This window comes from Xyrauchen texanus, chromosome 10 (genome assembly GCF_025860055.1).
Source record: "Xyrauchen texanus isolate HMW12.3.18 chromosome 10, RBS_HiC_50CHRs, whole genome shotgun sequence".
NCBI classification, from domain to species: Eukaryota; Metazoa; Chordata; class Actinopteri; order Cypriniformes; family Catostomidae; genus Xyrauchen; species Xyrauchen texanus.
In genome coordinates, this window is record NC_068285.1 from 796,277 (window position 1) to 821,473 (window position 25,197).

General features: G+C 39.1%; 1 protein-coding gene across 6 annotated transcripts in view; it reads right to left on the bottom strand.

Moving 5' to 3' along the window:
* The window catches only part of LOC127650631 (NACHT, LRR and PYD domains-containing protein 3-like), a 280,247-nt gene that overhangs the window by 137,040 nt on the left and 118,010 nt on the right, over nucleotides 1-25,197 (bottom strand). The window contains exons 1-9 of one of the 6 annotated variants that reach the window (XM_052136190.1): nucleotides 24,993-25,139; nucleotides 24,493-24,573; nucleotides 22,681-22,788; nucleotides 13,083-13,251; nucleotides 12,591-12,795; nucleotides 10,695-12,426; nucleotides 8,079-8,252; nucleotides 7,714-7,884; nucleotides 1,603-1,770 (exon numbers count right to left, since the gene is read on the bottom strand). The exons of 3 other annotated variants lie outside the window; for them this stretch is intronic. In XM_052136190.1, the coding sequence (XP_051992150.1) occupies nucleotides 1,603-1,770; nucleotides 7,714-7,884; nucleotides 8,079-8,252; nucleotides 10,695-12,426; nucleotides 12,591-12,795; nucleotides 13,083-13,251; nucleotides 22,681-22,788; nucleotides 24,493-24,545 (2,780 nt within the window). In that variant the 5' untranslated portion in view covers nucleotides 24,546-24,573; nucleotides 24,993-25,139. Of the gene's footprint in view, nucleotides 1-1,602; nucleotides 1,771-7,713; nucleotides 7,885-8,078; nucleotides 8,253-10,694; nucleotides 12,427-12,590; nucleotides 12,796-13,082; nucleotides 13,252-22,680; nucleotides 22,789-24,492; nucleotides 24,574-24,992; nucleotides 25,140-25,197 lie in introns of those variants that run through there. 2 more of the 6 variants (XM_052136191.1, XM_052136189.1) reach the window with 2 other exon arrangements.

Below are 25,197 nucleotides of genomic sequence, written 5' to 3' on the forward strand. Positions count from 1 at the left end.
TTTTTGTCTACTGTACTGTATTTGTTTCACTTGTTTTTATACATAGTGTGATGTTCAAAAGAAAAGTCTATGATGATTCAATGTCTGAACTTTATTAATGCCAGCTTTCTCAACACGAGGTAACACGTAACTACACAGTTCAATGCCTAGCGCATCTTTCCCAATAGTTAAGCACCACAGCTCCCCCCATAGGGTTACTTACTCATTACATGACACATAACTATATAAATAAATTGTCATAAATCATCAATACCGTTTATCTGTACACTGTGTGTGTGTGTGTGTGTGTGTTTGGTGGTTTTATTAGGTTATACACATGTAGTTACGAAGGTATTATGCTATAAATGTGGTTAATGAGGACATCTCTAGTGTCCTTGTAATTCAAACGTACATAATATTAAAAAAAAAATGTAAATATCCCAAATGTTTCTGTGAGGGTTAGGTTTAGGGGATAGAATATATATAATAAAAATCATTGTGTCTCTGGAGAGTCCACATAATGATAGGAGTAACAATGTTTGTGACTGTGTGTGTTTTTACAGGTTTAGTATGCGTACATGAGCAAACTATGTAAAATAGATGTTGTTAAGATGTAAACACACATCAAATAGATGTCTGGTTGATGCATGTGTGCTATCAGGGATAGTTTGTACAGTATAAAAATCATTATGTCTATGGAGAGTCCTCATTATGATAGGAGTACCAACATATATGTGTGAGTGTGTGTGTGTGTGTGTGTGACAAACACATTTTCACCTAATGTAAACAAAGATGGCTGGACTGGAATGATTGCATTTCCCTGATGTGTTAACTGCATATAGGTGAGCTGTTGTCCGTTATGGTGATGTTATGCGACAATTCGTTTAGACAATGATGAATTACTTATGTATTACAATTTGGCTGTCTGTTTCAATGAGCGTACTGTGTGCTTGAAAAGACTATTGAGTTGCTGTTTGAGTTACTTGTGATTGACAACGGAATGACCACCTAATGTAAACAGACATGGCTGCGAGGATCAGTGATCTCAATTTTGTGTTGACTGTTTGTGTACGAGCTGTAAACTTTTATAGTAGTAATTTTGTGACCATTTGGATGTCTATGTCATAAAATAATCATACCATGTGCTTGAAAAGACTGTATGAGTATCAGTTTGTGTGAATATGAATTACAGGCACTTGGGCAGTGCAGTTTAGTGTTGGCATGAAAACCGATTTGAATCTGACAGCACTGACTGCTGCAGAAACACAAATGTGTGATGCTACTCTAAGGGTGCCAGTCATAAACCATCACAAATACGCACCAGTAAATGTGAAAGGGTTAAGACAGATGCTTAAAGATTGTTATTTTGAACTGTTTCCTAAAATGAGTAAAAAATAATATTCTATATAAAATGTAATGATTACAAAAATGTCCTCATTCTAATGAAACATTAAAAATATATGTCTTCTGTGTGTATTTGTTAAGGATTAAAATTTTTTAAAAGGAATAAATACAGGTGCTATTTCAGTGAATGAACTGACCATTCAATAAATTCAAGACCAATTAGGGCCTGGGTTTAAGAGGTTAATATGGGTATAAACAGGGTTTTACAGCTCAACATACTTAAGTTTGTCCAGTGTGCAGTTTGGATCGTTGAGTTTTTCAGAGAGCAGCCTGACTCCTGATTCTCCTGGGTGATTGTAGCTCAGATCCAGCTCTTTCAGGCGTGAGAGCTTTGATGCTGATGCCACAGAACAACAGCCTTCCTCTGTCACCATACAGCCAGATAATCTACAAACACACATACATAACATTCAGATAATCTAAAAACATGTATATAACCAGTCAAATAATCTAAAAAACGCACATCAACAGTCAGATAACCTACAAACACACATCAACAGTCAGATAACCTACAAACAAACATCAGCATTTATCAGCAGCCATATTAACCTGTAGCTCAAGACTGGTTGCCAGTGAAGCTAAGCAGGGTTGAGCCTGGTCAGTACCTGGATGAGAGACCTCATGGGGAAGACTAAGTTTGCTTTCGAACTTTCGAACGCTCACAACAAGCAAAAGATTGCAGCAAGCAAATTAGCAGCTGCTGCTACTGCGGAGTCTCAACTGAATCATATTGTAATGAAAAGTGGAAAAAGCCAGGTAATTTGAGGCTGATGAAAAGTAGGGATGCACCGAAATTTCGGCCGCCGAAAATTTTTGGCCGAAAATGGCACTTCCGGTTTTCGGCCGAAAGAGAAAAAAGGCCGAAAATATATACCTCCTCGCCCCGCCCCTCAGTGCTCTGATTTCACTCTGGATCGATCTAGCCCTTATCACGGCGCTACCAAACAAAGGCCGATCATGTCAGCGGTGTGGAAATTCTTCAAAGTTTCTGATAAGGACATCAAATTTGCGATCTACAGTGTTTGTTCAACAGAACTTTCAAGATATATATATACACAGAGTACAGCAAGAGATTCTACAGGAAAGCGCCCCGATCCACAGCAGTGCCACAACTAGCGCAGCTACACCACAACTTGAGACGTATTTATCTGAACTACGCCAGAAGCGGCAATCCCCTTGACTACTGGCGCATAAACAAAGACCGCTTTCCTTTGCTTGCGCGGATTGCGCACAGGTATTTATCTCTCCAAGCACCAGCACAGAGAGTGAGAGACTGTTCTGTGCAGCATCTCATGTTCTTGATGAGCTTTCTGACAGGAGAGACTGTCAGAAAGTTTAGCAACTTTTGTTCTTGAAGAGAAACCTGTCGCTTGTACTTAAATAGAAATCGGTCCAATATGATGTGTATAGCAATTACATTACACTTGTTCTTCACTCGAGGATACATCTGTCGTTTACAGTTGCGGTTGGATTTAGTTCAATTACTGCCGTTTTGCACTGTTGTTTTGCACAATAATGTTCACTTAAAGTGTACACACGTTTACATAAACAGAATAGAGCACTGATCTATATATATAATTATATATTATAGTTATATATAGATCAGTGGAATAGAGGCCCTCTGCCATTCTGTGTTCTGCCTTTTGTTTTAATTAAAATGACTGTTGCATATTTAAACTTTTTCAAAGATGCTAGCTAAGTTCATTACTTGACTGTTGTTTTGCATATAATAGTAAATGCTAAAACTTTACATTATTTGGATAATTGTTAATAAAATCTGTAAAATTATATTTTTACAGAACTGAATGAAGAATAATATTTAAGAATGTTTTAATATATTTTTTTGTCCAATATTGGTGTGTTACTTTCAATAAAAGTGTGATTTATTTTATTGGTTTGTAGTTTTTCAATTCAGATTCATTAAATTCATGAAATTAAAGGGTAACTAAACCCCTGCTCAGAGTCTGACTCCACCCACTAGCAATATTTGAAAAATGCTCGAAAAGTGGGCAGACCCCAGCGGGGATAGAGGGGACGAACCGAGGGCGGGGCTGAGCGGGGGGGGGGGGCGTGCACCTGAGACCCGTAGTGACAGATTAATTGACAGCTGCTGTCAAGACTCTAAAATGGAGAGTGACTGGAGTGACGCAAGTAGCTTTGCCACGGAGCGGTCTTTTGAAGTCGAGGACCTTTCTCCCCCACCTTCACCTAAAGTGGAGGAGGGTGAATTGTCTGTGGACACAGGGCCAGAGCCATATCAATTCGAGCCGCTGGCTCAAACTGCGGTTTTAACTCCCTGTTGAGCATCCGAGTGCGCATTCACCTTCACTCGCGTGCAGGAAAAACAAACAAAACGCTTTTCAGTGATGTTTATCATTTTAGCAGAATTTTTATTTAGCAAGCTTCACTTGAACATAACATCAGTTAGCTGTTCTCTCAACTTAGAAGAATGTGACGTAAAGCGTAACGTCATAATGTACAAAACCGTATACCTCCAAATAAAACTATACAGTCAATACCGTAATACAATGTATAAGGGTGCAATACGTTTAACACTCCCGCATCGCGAACGCGCGTTTGTCTGCCCCAGAGGATTAACTTTAGCCTAACCATAAATTGTGATTCAAATATGTATGATCACTCACCTCAAGACGCCGCTGAGGTGGTGGAGTCCATGCAGGAGAAGCAGCGTTTGGCACTGCGTCGCTTTTCAGCGCGAGCTGTTTGGAGAAGCCCATTTCCACCTCCATTGCGTTGGAGAAGCAATCCCGCGTAAAATGCAGTTTGCACACTCCTCCAGCTCTACGGGAACTCGCGGTCTTCCAGAACAAGGACGTGCAACCCCTGGCGCCTAATTTCCAAGTCTATATGGAAAGCAATACAGACCAGCAGTGCTGTTGCAACCAGAAACACTACACCTACGTACCATCCTGACCACTGTACTAAATACAGATAATCTACGCTAACTTGAAGCTATCCTAACTGACGCAATACTATGCTACTAACTAACTATGCTTCTAACAATACTACACTAACAAATATGCTAATTAACTACCTAGGCTACACAAAATAATCTAAATAACTATATAAATGCTATGCTAAATAGATGCTAAAATACTCTATCCTGATCGTTTTCAATACTCGCAATTCCAACTCCTGACTCGCTACAGTGGTTTTGACGAAACGAGATGGTTTTTATACTGCCATGGGCGTGGTAGCTCATACCAAGGGCGTGGTGAGTTGGAACCTGCTTACGTCAGCTGTCACCGCTTACGTCACGAGCACCGCAAACAGCCAATAGGAAAATTCAACTGCAGTAGCCACCGCTCAACCTGAAGAGGGCAGCACTCAGACGTTTTTACAACATATATTGTAGAATTAAAACACTTTATACACAAATGTCCAAAAAATTACTTGAATCAATGACCAGTACTAATAAAGTCCCATTCTTACAGATCATTAACTAAAAAAAGTTGGTTTAGGGTTCAGTTACCCTTTAATGAAAAAGTATAATATTAATACAATTATATACAAAAAAAAATAATCTTTTTTTTTCTTAAATAGGTAAAAAAAAAAAAAAAAAAAAAAAAAAAAAAAGTACATTTCGGTTTCGGTTTTCGGCCAAGTGCATCCTGGATTTTCGGTTTCGGCCCAGAATTTTAATTTCGGTGCATCCCTAATGAAAAGGGAACACATCAAACTTAACAAAGCACATGAAAGACAGACACCCGGATTTATTCAAGCAAATAAAGCAGGTGAGTTTAAACTTTCACAGTTTATTTTATGTATTTCCCAAAGTATTAGGGAATCATTAAAAAAAAGTACATTCAGAAGCATGTACCGTTGTGGAATAAGCGGTGGAAGAGCTCTTTAAAGGAATCTTAAATGCAGTCAAATGTAATGCGCTATTGCTTTATTAAAGTTCAAATAATACAGAAGCAGATCATGTTAATAACTATAATCTCAGAAACTGGCATTTCTCTGTGTGGTCGGTGCCTCTTCTAGGAGTTGCGCGAATGTCCCGATCTAAGGGGGAGAGATCGAAACTGCTCCCGGGAAACTCATCCCTCGCGCGCACACACTTAATGCAGTTAGATTAGAACGTGATTGCTCGCAACTTTAATCATAATATGATATATGTCCATATGCATTTCTTATCATGAAGAAAAATGGCAAAATGCAGCTTTATTAATAAGAGAGCACTTTGCACATTAGTTTGGGAATTGTTTTTTATTAATTCTATTGTATGCTTGTTTTGTTTTTTAGTACTTGGTAAAAACAAATTAAAAGTTGCAAAAATTGAAGCAAATCTTATATAACTGTTCAAAAATACTTTAAGCATGCATTGTTCAGTTTTGTTATAATTAAAAAATAATATATTTAAATTAAAGTGTTGCTCAATGGCATATTTTTGTTCTTAGTTCTGCTGCTATTATTTTGTCGACTTTGTTATTAAAAGAGTGTTGTTCAGAAACCTGTTTTTGTGTTTTGCTTTTGTACCAAAAATGGTATCGAGTACCATAAAATTTCACTGGTATTGGTACCGACTAATGAAATTTTGGTACCGTGACAACACTACTCTGGATTACTCTAGTTACTAGATTGTTAATATTGTGTTACTCATTTTTACCTGTGCAGTTAATCATTAATGAAGGAACCTTATTCTAAAGTGTTACCAAGTTTTCTAAAGAGATGGACAAAAATTAATGTTGTGATCATTTTGAACTGTGATGTCACAATCAGAATAACTTGATTCACTTGAGAGGAAACAGACTCAGCAGAGGGAGCCCATCCACAAGTACACAGTAGTTGGCGACTGTTACATCGCCAAAGCCGATAAATCTGATGATATTCTGACATATTTAATGATCGCCGTTGGCCAATAAATTTCCCCATTTGGCGACGAAAATCACCTGCCTGCACGTGAAGCGTATGAGACATGTAAATGACTGGTCACGGTTTGTTTTGTTGTTACATGCCATCGTGTAACTACAATAATACTCTGGTGAGCAACATAGTGTCCTTTAAACGGTCCACATAACAGAGCCGCGGCAGACGTGTTTGAGTTCATGTTAAAGTGCTCGCCTGTTTCACTCTCCCTCTCTCTCCTCAACAGTTTCCTGTAACTTTGAGCTGTCTTGTCTAGCGACAAAAAGGCAAATATCAATCAAACTATTATCATTTTGGCAAATATGCGCATATCCAATAAACCAACTTTACACAACTTGAGCAGATCAAGCATCCTGATGAAGACTCATATATCTTCCTCTGAAGCACGTATTCTAACAGTCCTCAACAGTTTCCTGTAACTTTTCTTATGATAAAAGGCAAATATCAATAAAACTTCTATTATATACTGTCTGCAAATATGCGCATATCTCATTTAAACAGATGTCATTCACGAACCTCAAGAAAATCCAGTGTTTTATTCCCATCGATCACTCATCTAATATCTTCCTCTGAAGCGCGTATTCCATCAGCCAGAATCAAAAACTTCAGGATCAAAAGTTCCTCTCATTCACAAATCATGAAGTAGGCGATACAGGCTGTTTAAACTGTCAGGAGATGGATCTGCATGATCATGTGAGTGCAACTTCAAGGCTGCATCCGAAACCAGGAAAATGCTACCTCCGGAGGCTGTATACTTGGGAACGATAAAAATAAGGTACTTTTCAAACTGTTTGGAGATCAGTTTCCTAAAGCATTCAATTCATTCAAAAAAAGCGGCCAGTTAAGCCATGAACTGATTATGTTGCAAGTCAGCTGCCTACATTTTCGGATGCAGTCCAAGATAAAAGTGCTTCACGTGTGTTTTAAGTACATTTTTTATTCACTATGCACTATTTGTACAACTGGTTTGATACTGTATTTTTGAGTAAATGTGATTGCTAACGTGGACATTCCATTCATGGTTGCTGGACTACTGTATGTACTGTTTTTTCCTTCTTCCTAATATATTAACAATTTCATCACTTATATCAATAAATTACTAAAATGTGATGACTAAACAGAAATCTGAAGAAACGGATATCAACCATTTAAAATATTAAATACAATATTATCTTTTTGTTTTGTGTGAAATTGAATAAATATAGTGTTAAATAAGAGTTAATTATTATTATTTTTAGCAATTTTATGTTTGTTACTATAATAAATAGTGTGATATGTCGGACTTGTATCAGCCTATTGACCACCGTGCTCTCTGGATATCGATATCGGCCATTAAAAACCCCATATCGGTCAACCACTGGTACACAGTAACCACAGCTATGAACTGCAATATATTCATATTGTATATTCCAATGTACTAATGAATCTGCAAACACAAACCTCAGTATTTTCAGTATACAGTGAGGACTCCTCAGTGCATCAGAGAGCAGCTTAACTCCTGAATCCTGCAGGTCATTGTTACTCAGATCCAGCTCTCTCAGGGAGTTTGATGATTGTAGAAATGAAGACAAACATCCACAACACTGACCAGTGAATCTACAAGCTGCAAATCTAATACAAATAAAGAAACAATAATAAAAAGCAGTTTTATAAAACAAATGGTAATAACAGAGTGAATGCTCTACAGTTTGATATGAAGGGTTGTGACAGTCACTGAGCCATTTATTGTTTAATTGTCACAGCCATGAATCACAATATATTCATATCGTATATTCCAATGTACTAATGAATCTGCAAACACAAACCTCAGTATTTCCAGTTTACAGTGAGGACTATTCAATGCATCGGAGAGCAGCTTCACTCCTGAATCCTGCAGGTCATTGTTACTCAGGTCCAGCTCTCTCAGACTTGAGGAGTTTGAGCTGAGAACTGAGGCCAGTGCTGAACAACTTTTCTCTGTCAGATTGCATCCCATCAGACTGAGAGAAATGACAAGATAACAGTGTGTTAATCTATAAGATTTAGTGAAGGCTTCTCAGCACAGCTGTTGGGTACAAAGAAAAAATATATGGCCACTATGTTTGATTGCTCATTCTACCGTTCTGTCTGTTTTGGTCCATGTGTGCATTTGTTTTGAGCACATGTCTTTGTTTATGTTTGTGTCAGCCATGTGCTCTCCTTACTCCGCCTCCTCATTCCCCCTTGCCTCACCTCCTCATCTGATCCTTGTTGTGTTGATTGTCATCACCTGTTCCTCAGGTGCTCTCCCTCTACATACTGTGCCTTCTACCTTCTTGTGTCTGTTAGATCGTTTTGTGAGTTTGGTTAGTCAGTCATTCCTAGTCTGTTTCTCCAGTTCGTGTCTTGTTTATTTTCTTAGTTTCAAATTGGTTCTATTAATTTTACTGTATGGGTTTTTGGTTTGTATTTTGTTTTAGTTTTTTTCATAAAAGCTCTTTGATTAGCATCCCTGCACTTGGGTTCCTGCAAAATATCCTGATGTCTAAGAATTTTTGTCTCGAAAACATATTTGAACTTCCCCAAAACAACTCTAATTTATGATGGAAGTGAAGTTAGGTCAATTAAGCAGTTTAGTAAAGATATATATTAACAGCATAATATTTGTAGCTAGCTTAAACTGTTTATCACACAGTTATAGCCGGTGTTCATTGTTACGTTAACATTTTAATTTGTGCAAATCCTGACTAATCCTGTCTAACTATTCATTCTAATAAAAGAAAATTAATCATACATGATTTATACATAATCCTCTGAAATCAATCCTGCAAAAATCACAAAATAATTCTACAAAGAGACATCAGCCTGCAAAACGCTCCAAGTAATCAATGGTTCAAGTTATTCCAGTTAAACCCATTGCATGACTTCCGAAAGGTATTGGACACTCGCACAACATAAGCAGTGACATCCATCCAAGTCCATGTGACACAGTGAATTATGCTAGGGGATACGATTTTTAAATGGACGGTAGGCCTGAGCAGCGCACTCCTGAGGCGGGAATTAGGCAAATGTGCCTCATAGTTATGTAGCTATTTCACAGAAGTAATGGCTGGACTGCAAACCATGTCTTTCAGGCAGTTCAGGGGCAGTGTTTTCTGTGGGAGAAAGTAACTCCCTTTGGCGTTGAATTTGTGCTTTGTAACTTTGCAGACCTTTTACATGCACAAACAGCTATATTACACACTAATGGAAAGGTAATGTCCCAATAAGTATAATAGGGCCTCTTAAAGCCTAATCCAGACACCAATTAGATAATTTACTGTTTAAACAATGTAAACAAAACAAATTATGTCACTGTGACATCATCATACGTCTTACGCATAATACAAAAAATCGTTTAGCTGTTTTAAATGGCAAAAATGTATGTTCTTCTCTTTCACAATTTGGCCCTGTTATTCAGACCACCGTGTAAAACACTTGGCATTAAGCTGAGAAGTCAATTTAATCTATCAATCTTTTAAAGAGAAAATAAGGATTTGACATCATGTATTTATACTTGCGCTCATCCTATAATGACATGAGAGATTTCAGAAGACATGACAACATTTCTGGTAAGTGAACGCAGTGATCAACGATGCTCTCTGGTTTTTCTGGTGCATTTAGAGAATTTATAGGGAGAGAATGTTTCAGTGCACTGAATGATTGTGCGACAGCCGTAAAAATGGCTGACTCCCTGACCAGTGCCCTGCTTAGTGAACTATAGAGCTGATTGAGAAGTACCCAATAACATTCATTAGTTGTGTTCAACTTCAACTGCAGCTTGCCTTACCGATCTGAGAGATTTACCAATTGTAGTAGCGGGAGGAGATGAAAATGGAGCCATCAAGCTGGACGCATTCTGTTTCACGACATGTGCTGAACCCACATTAGTCACAGAAGATCCCACAATGATTGCTTTGTTTATTACAGATGAAGTGGAAATAAGAACTCAGGATTTAAATTTACATACAAAAACTGAAAACATTACTGATTTGAAAAGATTGGGTTCTTCTAAATGCAGCGCCTGCTGTGTGTACAAAAGAAAATCCAATAAATGTCTAATTATTTAGATACCAATAAAGGAGTCCATATTTTTTGTATAAAAAGTTGAATAAGTAATGATATTACTATGATAAACATGTTATAATATGAGATAAATAATGTGCTGTTATAAAAACATGAATTAGCAAGAGTTTATTGGAACTGGAGTTGTCATAATAAACACCTTGGTAATGGGATACCTCCATTCTACTCTTATTTCTTTCTCAGACGGACTTAGCTGAAGTAGTAAAATTAGTATGTGTCATTTGATATTCATACGCATCCCATGAAACACACGCTACCGTTGTCATCTTAATTAAATTAAAATCTAACCTCTACTATTTAATTTCAATAAAGTGAGATTAAAACACTAAATTACTCACTCAGCTTTTCTGGATGCTTTGATCACCGGCAGCAGTCTCAGAAGACATTCATCTGATGGATCATATTTCCTCATATTAAACAGATCCAGCTTCTCTTCTGAGTTCAGCAAAACAAACACCAGAGCTGACCACTGAGCAGGAGAGAGACTGACTTCAGAGAGACGATTGATATCTCTTCTGTTCACGTATGTTTGTACTTCCTGCACTAGAGAATGATCATCGAGTTCATTCAGACAGTGGAACAGATTGATGGATTTCTCTGGAGAGGGATTCTCCCTGATCTTCATCTTAATGTACTTAACTATTTCCTGTTTGCTGTCAGAGCTGCTTCCTGTCTGTGTCAGTAGGTCTCGTAAGATTGTCTGATTGGACTTCAGTGAGAGACCCAGAAGGAATCGAATGAAAAGGTCCAGGTGTCCGTTCTCACTCTGTAAAGCCTTGTCCACTTCACTCTTCAGGAAATCACTCATTCTTGACTTGTTTTGCAGAAACTTGAATAAAGCAGCGAGAAACTCCTGAATGCTCAGATGCACAAAGCTGAACACCTTCCCCAGGTGCAGTCCAAACTCCTCTCTGAAGATTTGGGTACAAACTCCCGAGTACACTGACGCTTCTCTGACATCAATGCCACACTCTCTCAGGTCCTCCTCATAGAAGATCAGGTTCCCTTTTTCCAGCTGTTGAAAAGCCAGATTTCCCAAAGACAGAATCCTCTTTCTAGCCTGCTGAAGATCCAACTCACATTTCCCATCATACTTCTGGCTCTTCAGTTTGCTCTGAAAGATCAGGAAGTGTGTGAACATTTGAGTGAGAGTCTTGGGGATCTCTGCACTCTCTGCTTCACTCAACAGTCTCTGGAGAACAGTGGCTGAAATCCAACAGAAGACTGGTATGTGACACATGATGTAGAGGCTTCTTGATGATTTCATGTGTGTGATGATTCTGTTGGCCAGACGCTCATCTTTTATTCTCTTCCTGAAATACTTGTCCTTCTGAGAGTCTTTGAAGCCTCGTACATCTGTGAGCTGGTCAACACACTCAGGAGGAATCTGATTGGCTGCTGCTGGTCGAGAGGTGATCCAGAGCAGAGCAGAAGGAAGCAGATTCCCCTTGATGAGGTTGGTCAGCAGCACATCCACTGAGGGCGATTCTGTCACATCACACAAAATATCATTGTTCTGGAAATCTAGAGGAAGTCGACACTCATCCAGACCATCAAATATGAAAATGACTTTGTAGTCATCAAGGAATGTTGATCTCAGTTCTTTTGTATCTGTGAAAAACGGATGAAAAAGATCCATCAAACTGATATTTTTGTGCTTCATCAGATTGAGCTCTCTGAAAGGAAGTGGAAATATGAAGTGAACATCCTGATTTGATTTTCCGTCAGTCCAGTCCACAATGAACTTCTGCACAGAGACAGTTTTCCCAATTCCAGCAACTCCTTTAGTCAGCACAGTTCTGATGGCTTTGTCTTGTCCAGGTAAGGCTTTAAAGATGTCATTGCATTTGATTGGTGTTTCCTCTGTCTCTGCTCTCCTGGATGCTGTCTCAATCTGTCTCACCTCATGTTCATTATTGATCTCTGCACTCCCTCCCTCTGTGATGTACAGCTCTGTGTAGATCTCATTCACAAGTGTTGAGCTGCTTTGATTTGACATTCCTTCAGTAATTCTCTGGAATTTCTCTTTTAGTTTTGTTTTGAGTTTTTGTTGATGCACAGAAATCAGTTCTGATGTAAAGAGGAAAAGAAATGGGAATTATAATTGATGTAGATGTTTAATGGTCATTAGACATGAAGTTTATTTTCTTTCACTAATATTGAGTGAATCCAGACACTGTGTGTTTCCTCTGAAGGTGACGTGATGTAATAGTGACGTGAGTGCGAGCTCTTACTGGTGTGAAGTGTGTTAGCGAGGTCTGTCTGCTTCATCTTCTTCAGGACGTGCAGTGTGATCTTCAGAAACCCCTCTCTGACTCTGCTCTGACCTTCATCATCCTCCTCCTCTCTCTCAGAGCATGCTGGGGAATCTGAGATCAGTAGTCTCTTGAAAATCTTCAGCTCTTTCTTCATAAGAGAGATGATTTTGTGCTCAAGTTCCTGAAATCAGTGAACATTCAAACAACAAACTTAATTCAGTAACAGACAAGAACTGAAGGATCAGTGGACAAGAATCATCACTCATTTTATTTGTGCTTTAGTTGTCTTGAATTCATCAGTGTTTGTGTGTGTGTGTGTGTGTGTGTGTGTGTGTGTGTGTGTTATTAAGATGAGGGTGAAGCTGTAAAGCTTCCTAAAGTGTATGAGACATGGCAGTGTGTATTTAAAAAAACAGTATAAGTGTAGCTCACACACACACACACACACACACACACACACACACACACCTCAAAAATAGATTCCAATGGTACTTTCCCAGCAGTTGACTCTGATGCATCCTGTTTGTTTCTGTAGTTGATCAAAGACTCTCCTGAACTGAAGGTAATTGGATGACTCATTGACCAGTCACTCTTCATGGACACACAGCTGGGTTCAGGAGATTCTCCATGAATGACACTAAAACAGCAATTAAACAGAGTTTAGTTCATGTGTTTTTATTCGTAATCTGAAAACATAATTTCAACATCCAGTGCAATAAAACACATTTAATGATGTGTCTTATATATTATATGTCACATGAGAACTTGCAATGTCACTAACATCAACATAAGTTCTCACATAAACACTCGAGCCGCTGTGAACAAACATCTCTCACAGCACTCATGAATGCACAACAGACGTCAAGATTTACAGTGAAAAATTACACATTTATACTTTTATTTTAAGTTTTAAAGTGAGGCACTCTCCACTGCCATTGTATTAACAAGACCACTCACCATATTCATTAAAACATCTGCTTTTGTGTCTTCTGCATGAGGGTGAGTGAATTATGACACAATTTTCATTGTTAATGAACTGAGAAATCCTGAAGCTGGGCGTGTGTTTTATTTGATCATTCAGAAAACAAAACACGACATAACGGGACATTATGTCGTGGAATATTGCGAAGAGTTTCTCTAAGTTGAAGAAAACTTTCAGAGTCTTGAGTTCCAGATGCCAAAGTTGTAGTTTATTGATCACCAACAAACAAGAGACCAGTCAGCTGATTGTTCTGACTCTATCCTCCTGAGTTCTCAGTTATATACCTTTTTGTTATCTTCTTGCCCATTATCTCTGACCAATAGAATAATTGCTCTTGTCTCTTTCCTTCGCCACCAATATGTTCTATTTTCCTTACTAATTAAATATTGGTGGAAAATCCCCCATCTAATTATTTTTTTAAAAAACATACATCAACTGGTAACTCCACTTATTTTTGACATAAGTCACAGTTCATGATAAAAGTGCATCAATTTTAGAAACACCTGTGTATGATACAAACAGCCATGTCCCCATCACATACCTTTTACCTTTGCCCTACATTTCAGTGTACCCTCATAATGAGGCGGTCTTGTTTGTTCATACACAGTATCATTTGATTAATGAAAGAAAATACAAGCTCCAAAGATATTTAACTCATCAAGGTAAAACACCATGCCAGAAACATATCATATAAGAGATATCTAACTTATTAAAAGTGTTTTTGTAAGAAGTGCATCCTGTATTTTAATGAGATACACCATATATTTTAGAGATACATGTCAGCATAAAGGAAATACACCAAAGATATATGTCAGAATACTACTAATTAACAGAAACAGCAAAACACCAGCTGCAAGAATACAAGACACCATTCATATAATAACTGATTAAAGAAGTACATCCTGTATTTCAAGGTTGTATACCATTCTTTGTGTTCTCTGCAGCATCAACACTTTTAGTAACCTCATATGCTCTCTCCTGGCTCGCACAAAGGCCTAGAAACTCATATAAGTATTTTGATATCTAAGAATGATTATTATACCATCTAAAAATGATTATTCTACAATAATTACAAGCAGGGGCGTGATTACGATTTCTGAGGCCCCGAGCAACAGACCAACCCGGGGACCCTTTTTGAAAATAGTTGCTTAAATTATGTAAAATTTATTTTTAAATCATCATTTTAAATTCATCCTATAAGCCGTTGTAGCAAAGTACATTCAAAATGTTTAATGAAATAAAAATCTAGTTAATTATAATGAATGATGTTTTCCAGTTGTTGTTGTTTTTTGTGAACAGGATGTGCAAGAATCTACTTCACCAGTAACATTTTGGAATTTAGTTGGTATTTATTAATATTATAACCATCAATTAATGTTTCCCATGGACTACACTTCCCATAATTCCCTGCCCTCATCACTGCCAGCTGTCTCCTGTTGTCCTCACCTGTGTTAAATTTGTCATTAGTCCTTTGTGTATTTAAAGCCCTGTTTGTTGCTCACCGGTTGTCAGTTGTTGAATGTATTCATGTCTTGCTCTAAGCCCTGTTCTTGGTTTTTCGTTACACTCTGAGTTACCGTGTTTGTATTAGAATGAGGGCCAGTTGAATATGTTTGTACTACCATCTAGTGGCTATGTAACTGTATAACATCCTTATTAGGATTTTTGATTAGGCAGTCAGTTGCTTACCAATAACTAGGACCCATTATATGCTAAGGACCCAGTAGTTATGCTGCAATTCTGTTGTACCTCATGTGCCATTGCTCTTGATACTGTGGATAATCCCAGTTCATCAAAGATGTTCTTTGCTCTTGTTGTTAATTGGTATCATGTGTGCGTGCATCAAATAAACCACACACATATCTACATACCTTGAAACTACTCCACTCAATCTGTACATATATACATCAACGTGTGAAGAATAAGGAAGGTTCATTTTTCTACAAAGAGTGGTTTGTGAGTGGTGCATTGATATATCTCCTCTTCAATCGGACATAAATAATTAGTTCTAACTGGACATTCTCTGGTGGTTGCAAACTGATAGTAATCAGCACATAAGTGCCTCAAACGCTACACTCTTTCACATGGTCCTTCGAGCCGGATGCTGCAACTTCTAGAGCTGTAATAATGTCCACAGTAAGATAGGATATTTGTGATGCAACAGTTCGCCCACGTCGTAGAGTACACCCCCCAAGTTACCTTGTTGATTATGAGGTTGATCATGTGCCAGTGCAAAGAACTTTACAAATACCACTAGACCACTCCGATGAGGAAGAACCACTAATTGGGTCCACAGGAGGTGCATCACCTGATAGTGCCTATTTACCTGCCTATGGAAGGAATCTTTACCCTTCTCCAAAAGCACTACATATGTGTCTGAAAGATCTTGAGGAGGAGAACAAGCAGTTCAGATGTAACATCAAACTACTCTCTGAAATGCATCCTTCATTGCCATCTCATACAATTCAATCACCAAGACGACTGATAAGTAACACTGAGGATGAAACCTGAGTTGAACATTGAGTTCATTGTCACACAGTAAAGGAGTAACTTCTACAAGAGATCAAGGAGATCCACGTTATGACCAAATTAAGTCAGTGAGACATGGTGAGGACAAGTTACAAACAAAAAGTCAGCAGAACAGAATTGATGAGATCATTAAAGAGCTACAGAGTATGAAAGTATATCCCAAGCCTGCTAGATCAAGATCACCATCACCAGACCGATCATCGGTTCGTCTTAAGGGTGAGCATGCTGATTATCACCATCATAATCCTAGGCAGCCTTCTAAACGTAATCACAGACCTGAATTCAGACAACAGAATCCATTTGTGGTTCATCGTGCTTGGTCCCCACTCCGTAGAGAGAACACTTACCGTGGTCCAACTCCTACTATCCCTGACTTTGTGAGAGAGGATCCACGTGAGTTTGCAAGGTTGAAAGTAGCTCTTGATAATATTCTGCCCATAGATGCTACAGAGCGGTTCAAGTTTCAAATACTTACGGACCACTTGAAGTTAGAAGAAGCATTGCTTATTGCTGATTCATATAGTAATAGCAATTATCCATACAGCCATACAATGCAAGCTCTCACTGAACTTTATGGACAGCCCCATCAGCTCGCACTTCAGCGCATCGCAGGGCTGATGGATGGACCTAGCGTAAGAAGTGGTGACACCAGATCATTTAGGCTTTTCGCATTGAAAGTAAGAGTGTCGGTCGGAATGCTAGACCAGTTAGGAAGCCATGGATATACTGAATTAAAATGTGGTTCTCATGTCTCCAGACTCCTAGCTAAACTTCCTCACGATCTTAGGGCAAACTTTAAGAGGTATGTGAATCCCCTTCAAACACCAATACCTACCCTACTTGATCTATCAGAGTGGTTGGAGTATGAAGTCAGAGTACAAGAGGATGGTACTCAGTTTAGCACTGATCTAAGTAGAGAGAAGCAGGGTTATCGGAGAGAACAACCGAGAGGACAGAAAGTTCCTTATAAGTCTACTGCTGTCTTTCATGTAAGTGAACAAAGGCAAGTTGTCAAAACTGAGCAGTCTCACCACAATGCGGTTTCTGAAACAAAACCTCAGGAGAAGCCAAAGAAATTTTGTCCATTCTGTAACACAACACAACACTATCTTAATCAATGTTCTTATTTCAAGTTACTGAACAAAGAGCAGATTGATACTTGGATTACTTCCAATCAGAGATGTTGGAAATGTGGACGTGATCACCAGGTGGGCCAGTGTACTCTCAAAGCTAAATGCAAGAAATGTCAAAGGAGACATTTAGAGGTCCTGCATGATGTCAATACAGGAAAGAGTGCCAATGCCACAAAAGCGAATGGGGACATTATCCATTCCGTCAGTACTTCCATTGAAACCCTGTATGTTGATCGACCAACAGGCAGCAGCAAAGTGTTGCTAAAATTGAGTAGAGTCATCTTGCGAAACGGCGATCTCACTAGACACTTATGCTCTGTTAGATGATGGTTCGGAACGCACAATACTTCTCCAAGAAGCAGCGCAGTATCTTAATCTACAAGGCAGTCCTGAAGACTTGTCTCTCCGCACAGTGCGTCAGGATATCCGCATCATCCGTGGCTTCTCAGTATCCTTTTCCGTGTCTCCTGCCACACAACCAAATCGAAGTTTTAACATCAGACAGGCCTTCACAGCTGATGAGTTGGGATTGTCACCTCATACATACCCAGTCAAAACTCTACAAAAGAGATATTGTCATCTCAGAGACTTGCCTCTTCAGTCAATTGAACAAGCAAGGCCACTACTGCTCATTGGGTCAGACTACACTCATTTAATAACACCAATTGAACCAGTTCGCTTGGGTCCCTATGGCAGTCCAGCGGCAGTAAAGACTCGTTTAGGGTGGACACTTCAAGGTCCATCAAAGAACCTTGAACACCGTCTACACACACAGCAATGCCTATTCACCTCCATTAAGCCTTTGTCTAACGAGCTTTTCAGTCATGTCGAGAAACTGTGGCAGATGGACACACTGCCATTCAGAAATGAAAAGCTTGTAACAAGGTCAAAGCAAGATGCAGAGGCTATGCGCATACTGGAAGAAAAAACAGTCAGGATTGAAGTGAAAGGTGTTCAAAGATACGCCACTCCCCTTTTGTGGAAAACCAGTCTTCCACCTTTAGCAGCTCCAAGGGAAGCAGTACTGCCTCATCTTCGGTAGACTGAGAAACAGTTGTCACACAACTCTGAAAAGTCTCAGGTATACAATGCTGAAATAAGCAAATTATTGGATGCAGGCTATGTAATGAAAATCCCAATCAACAGCTGCACAGAACCAAGGGTGGTACATTCCTCACCACATGGTCCACCATAATGGGAAGAACAGGATTGTTTTCAACTGCTCCTTCAATTACAAGGGTATAAGCTTGAATGAACACCTTCTTCCTGGACCTACATTAGGGGCAACACTGCTGGGAGTACTTCTTCGCTTTCGGGAGTACGCTGTAGCCATTAGCAGCGATATTAAAGGGATGTTTCATCAAGTCCGTCTCTTGTCAGAGGACCAAACATTCCTGAGATTTCTCTGGCGAGACATGAACAGCAACAACCCACCTGATGTGTACCAGTGGTCAGTGTTACCTTTTGGAACCACCTGCAGCCCGTGCTGCGCCACGTTTGCTCTACAAAAGCATGTTGCAGACCATAGCCAACCTGATAGCGATGTTTGTGCATCAATAGAGCGCTGCTTTTATGTGGATAATTGGTTACAAAGTATCCCTTCCCTTGATACTGCCAGGAAGTTAGTAGATGACATGCGAAACATGCTTGCTGATGGTGGATTTGAACTGCGCCAGTGGGCTAGCAACACTCCACAACTGATAAATCATCTGCCACAGGAGATTAGATCAGAAAGCTGTGAGCTGTGGTTTAGTCTGGACAGATCAGATCCTCAAGAGCGCACACTGGGACTTAGATGGATGTGCAGATCTGACACGCTTGGCTACAAACACGGTCACATAGCAAAAGCTGAACCCACTATGCGGAACATATATTGCATTCTCTCCAGCCAGTATGATACGTTAGGATTTATTATTCCCTTCACCACTAGAGCTAAGATCATAGTTCAAAGGCTTTGGGACAAAAAGAGAGAGTGGGATGATCCTGAATTACCATCTGATCTCCGACATGCATGGCTCGCCTGGGAAGACGAGCTTTCACAGCTTTCCTGTGTCACACTGCCAAGGTGTTACACTACAAAAATGGATCCACTAGTCAGCTCAAGAAGCGTTCATGTCTTTAGTGATGCCTCCGAGCGGGCATATGGCGCTGTGGCCTATCTTCGCACTGAGGATGCTCAAGGAAACGTTGAAGTGGCATTCTTGGCAGCTAGATCAAGGGTAGCTCCTAGAAAGCAACAGACAATACCAAGACTTGAACTTTGTGCAGCTCTAACTGGAGCTCAACTAGCAGCTATCCTTAAAAAAGAGCTTACCTTGGAAATCAGCAGTTTCAATTACTGGGCTGATTCCACTACTGTTCTGCACTGGCTTCAATCAGACTCATGCCACTTTAAGGTGTTTTAGGAACCAGAGTCGCAGAGATCCAGGAGCTTACTGACTCCCAAGCATGGTCTTATGTGAACACACAAGAAAACCCTGCCGATGACGTAACTCGTGGGATGCCGTTGTCACAGCTTGCAGAACATAACCGCTGGACAAAAGGTCCTGCCTTTCTGTGGAAACCTACATCTTCTTGGCCTAAATTACCCAAAATAGAGCCAGTAGATTATACAGAGGAACTGCGTAAGTCTACATCTTTTCATCTCCTAATAACTTCCAATGAACAGCAGCCAATTGATGCTACTCAATTCAATACATTCCAAGAGCTTGTGGAAGCAACTGTCCAATCTCTTCACTGGGCTGACCAGCCTACTAGCCCTCAATTGGCTAACTCATACAGGAAAGCTGAACTAGAAATCCTAAAATATTCACAAATGGAGAGCTTCCCTGATGATTACAAACAGCTTCAAGCAGGGAAATCTGTTTTTTCGAGCAGTCGCTTACTGACACTGTCCCCTGAGTTTGTTTCTGACACTCACCTGATTAGAGTAGGTGGGCGACTTCGAAGGTGTAATCAGCTAAGCTCTGATATTCTTCATCCAATTGTCCTAGACCCAGTTCATCCAGTAACTAAATTACTAATTAGACAATAAGATGCACATCTACACCACCCTGGTTCAGAGCGTGTATTCGCTGAAATCAGAAGGCGTTTCTGGAATCTGAGAGGACGGCAAGCTGTTCGTTCTATTAAAAAGCAATGCATTGAGTGTAATAGATGGCAATCCAGATACCCCAAAAATGGCAGACTTACCCCCTTCCAGTCTACGACTCTTCCAACCTGCCTTTTACTCCACAGGCATGGATTGTTTCGGCCCATTCACTGTCAAAATAGGTAGACGGAATGAAAAACGTTGGGGCATCATTTATAAGTGTTTGACTACTAAAGCAGTTTACATTGACCTTCTGACGCAGGCTGATTCAGACTCTTTCCTTATGTCCCTCCGACGATTCATTGCTCGGAGAGGGAAACCTCATGAGATACACTCTGACCAAGGAACCAATTTCAAGGGTGGAGACAGTGAGCTTAGAGAAGCTTGGAAAAATCTTAACCCCTACTTGCAAGCAAAGCTTGCCAAACATCAGATTGAGTTCCATTACAATCCTCCTAGTTCTCCTCACTTTGGTGGATCCTGGGAGAGAGAAATCCGCTCTGTTAAAACATCTCTGTATGCCACCATTGGTGCCCAAACGGTCACAGAAGAGGTGCTCAGGACTGTTTTAATTGAAATAGAAGGAATTCTAAACTCAAAGCCACTGGGATACGTATCTTCAGATGTAGCAGATCCAGACCCAGTAACCCCTAACTCTCTAATAATGGGTCGGCTGGATTCTGCATTACCACAGATAGTTTATCCTGAATCTGAACTGCTTAGCCGAAAAAGATGGAGGCACAGTCAAGTAATAGCAGATCAGTTCTGGAAACACTTTCTTCGTAACTACTTGCCTGCACTTCAGTCCCGACAGAAATGGCAACAAGAAAAGGAAAACCTGACGGTTGGTACAGTGGTTTTGATTGCTGATCCACAATTCCCAAGAGCGCTCTGGCCTGTTGGGACTGTTAAAGCTGTTAAAGTCGGAGCTGACAAAAAAGTCAGAGTAGCAGAAATTCAAGTCAAAGACAGAACTTACACCAGGCCTGTCGCTAGACTTATTAAACTCCCATTACTTCCAGAGTAATTGTACTGTGCTGGCCCTAAGGATGCAAATCTGCAATACACATTTGGGGGCGGCTGTATTAGAATGAGGGCCAGTTGAATATGTTTGTAATACCATCTAGTGGCTATGTAACTGTATAACATCCTTATTAGGATTTTTGATTAGGCAGTCAGTTGCTTACCAATAACTAGGACCCATTATATGCTAAGGACCCAGTAGTTATGCTGCAATTCTGTTGTACCTCATGTGCCATTGCTCTTGATACTGTGGATAATCCCAGTTCATCAAAGATGTTCTTTGCTCTTGTTGTTAATTGGTATCATGTGTGCGTGCATCAAATAAACCACACACATATCTACATACCTTGAAACTACTCCACTCAATCTGTACATATAAACATCAACGTGTGAAGAATAAAGAAGGTTCATTTTTCTACAAAGAGTGGTTTGTGAGTGGTGCATTGATATATCTCCTCTTCAATCGGACATAAATAATTAGTTCTAACTGGACATTCTCTGGTGGTTGCAAACTGATAGTAATCAGCACCTAAGTGCCTTTATAGTATAGCTCAAACGCTACACTCTTTCACAGTGTTCATCTTTTGTTTTCATTAAAAGCTGCACTTAGATCCTCATTCTCGTCTGCCTCGTTACACGGTCACTGTGTGACACACTGAAGAAACACAGAGAAGTGGTGCAGCAGTCAAGGATGTTCGTCCAGCACGTGTACATTGGAAAACAATGAAACAACAGAGCAGACACACAATAACACGTTTGGTGTGAACGGCCCCTAACTCATCCGTTCACGTGTATCTGAGCGTGTGAGTGAAAGAAGTTCAGAATATTTGTTCATAAATTACAAACCCAAAGTCCTGCTGACCTGAACCCAGCAGCTTCTAACATGAACCGCTCTGAGAGCGCTGACAACAGCGTGTTCACATGTGTACCCAGAACAACATTCACTTCAAGCAGTTTTTGATGAGCTTTCTTACCGGTGTGGGGCCCTCTCAACGTCCGGGGCCCCATGCAATTGCAACTGATTACAAGATCATTGGAAGTTTTTAAGGATCTTGTATTTTTTACAGAGACCAGAATTCCTTTAAACATAAACAGCCTCTTTATTGTGTCGTATTCAATGTAGTACGAGACAATTTATTCAGTTTTGAAGTGTCACTGAAATACTGTCAAACAAAAGTCAAAAAGTGTCAACACATATCCCTACAAATAATTTGTTTTAACTGTTATTTTTTACACTGGATTCTTTCTAATCGACACTCAGACTGTGGTGTACACGTTCATACTGTCAGTCAACATGAGAGTCCTCACCTCACATCAGCACAAGGGGCTCCTGAACTGAATCTAAGTGGAGGATCCATTGACTGGTCACTCTTCACGGACACACAGCTGGATTCAGGAGATTCTCTATGAATTACACTATAACACAACAGCAATTAAACACTGTTTTAAAAACTACAAACTCTCACAAACACTCTTTTCCTCTCATCAGTTTCTCAGTTTTACTCTTCCCAATATTTCTCTCTTCTTCAAGGGGGTAACATGTTCTTTTCCAGGGTTTGCTCATGTTTAATGCACAGTCCTAGTTCAACATTCAGCAATTTCACTTCTGCTTATTTGATGAAGATATATTTGAGCACATGACATTACACAGCAGATCTGATCTGAATGTCACTAAAGCTGGAAAGACTTTTGTTCTGTTCTCTGTAGTTTATTTCTGTGTCACTAGGTGGTGCATCTGGTTTTACTCAGTTGATGCTGATATCTGCTGATGACAGCTGTCTTAAATCTGTCAATCATCTTTTCAATCATTTATAGAAGTTTGTCTGTAAGTATCAAAGTGTTTATGAGATGTTTATCTTCATCTTATGTTTGATATTGATGATGTTATTTAAGGTTAAGTTTAATGTTTAGAAAGATCACCTGCAGTGTAATGGTACATGCATCTGCATCATTATTGTGTTTTCAGGATATTATACAACGGCAGTTATTTAAGCAAACTGTTACAATTCTTTAATGTACAGACTTAATGAACTTGTTTGTTCCTTTTTTACCCCTATATTTCAGTTTTACTCTATTTAGGGGTGCCACTTTTGAGGTTTTAAAATAAGTGACACTTAATAAGGGGGTGGGGGTTATAATATAATAATATGCGTTTTTAATAAAAATAGTTTATCCTTTCTTATATGCTAAAATGAGAACTTTCTTGAGCTATGAAAATACATCATTAATATGTTAAAAAATATATTTATTTAAATGTTTCAGTTAATTGTCTTCTTGATCTTATTTATGTATACATTTTGGATGGTTTATACTTTATTTTATTTTTTTATTGTTTATTTTTTTCCTTCACCTGTACTTGTCTTTATGATTGTATTCATACATTGTTTGATCTTATTGAACATTTATATAGAAAAAAAACTTGTGTGGTAAGACATTTTTGGACATTTCAAATGGTCAATCAATGTTTAATTTGCAGATCTGGAATGATTTCACCGCAACACTATCTGACCATTTAAATATGGGACAAATCGCATCCTGTATTGATTCAATACCAGATGCATCATTTTAACTTTAAATATGGGACGATCCCTTGTTTTACAGGACAGGTGGCAACCCTAAGTGGTGGTGTGCTAATAAATCCATGCTTCAGTTCAACTCACTTGTGGAAGAGTTTATCTGTCTGTCTAGTGGATGAAGGGGGACTCTTTTATGAGGACAGAATAACTTTCAGCTACGACTGAAGAGGTTCAAATTTACAGGCCAATAAATGCACAGAATTGATGTACACTATACAATGCAATGTGCTGCTTTCTGAAAAACTGTTTTCACAGGAATTAAATCATCAAATTTACATTTACAGGAGAAACATACACACAAATGACCTTTGACCCCAATTCTAAGTAATGTACATTTTTCCAGTTATGTCTGTGACTGAATCAAACTGGTCTCACTGTCATCTGACTGTAGATCTCACTTTACCCTAAAGCTGTTTTCACATGTTTATACTTGAGATAATCCAGTCTGTTCTCATTTCTCCTCAGTGTTTTTATACTGTAGTGTTGTGCAGCATATCAGAAATATCTATCAGTGTATTTTATTAAAGCATTGAAATCCTCTGACCTCTTGACCTTCCCTGTGTCTGTCTGTCCACTGAGATCCTTTGTGGAGTCCATGACATCATCTGAACAGTCCACTGAACACCTGTCAACAAACGGGACATCATCTATATTTGTGACGTGTTTATTTGTTCAATACTGACACATATTTGTTTTTATTTGTCCTCTAGAATATTCCATTAGAAATGAATCAATGAGGTTCAATTGCAGACTGTCAGCTTTTATGACATGTTAAACACCAGCATAAAGAGAAAACATCAGAAGACTCAACAGAAGAAAACAAAGCAACGTTTCAAGTCAATAGAAGAAATAACATTTCAGTGCCAAAGAAACTGAACACATACTGACAATTCAGATAAAAGAGCAAAAGTCTCAGTATCTGTTTGTTCTGCTGTGATTAATACTTAGATATCTGTTAGATGTCTTACTGTAGCTGATAGTTTGAAAGGTTTATTATTGTTGTCTTGTGAGTTTTGGTTTGTTTAGCAGCAGTTCAGTACTCACCTGTCAAGAACTGTTGATGTTCCTCTTTACTGACTAGAATATCACCTACAAAATACTTCACAATGAATTTATTGATTGTTTCAGACGATTCAGTGGAACAAAAACTGTGAAACTTTTTCTCTGTTTCTCTCGTCGTGTAATTTCCTGCGTCACAAAATTGATTCTGTTTTAATAGTTTCACTTTCTCTTTCTCTGACGGTCACAA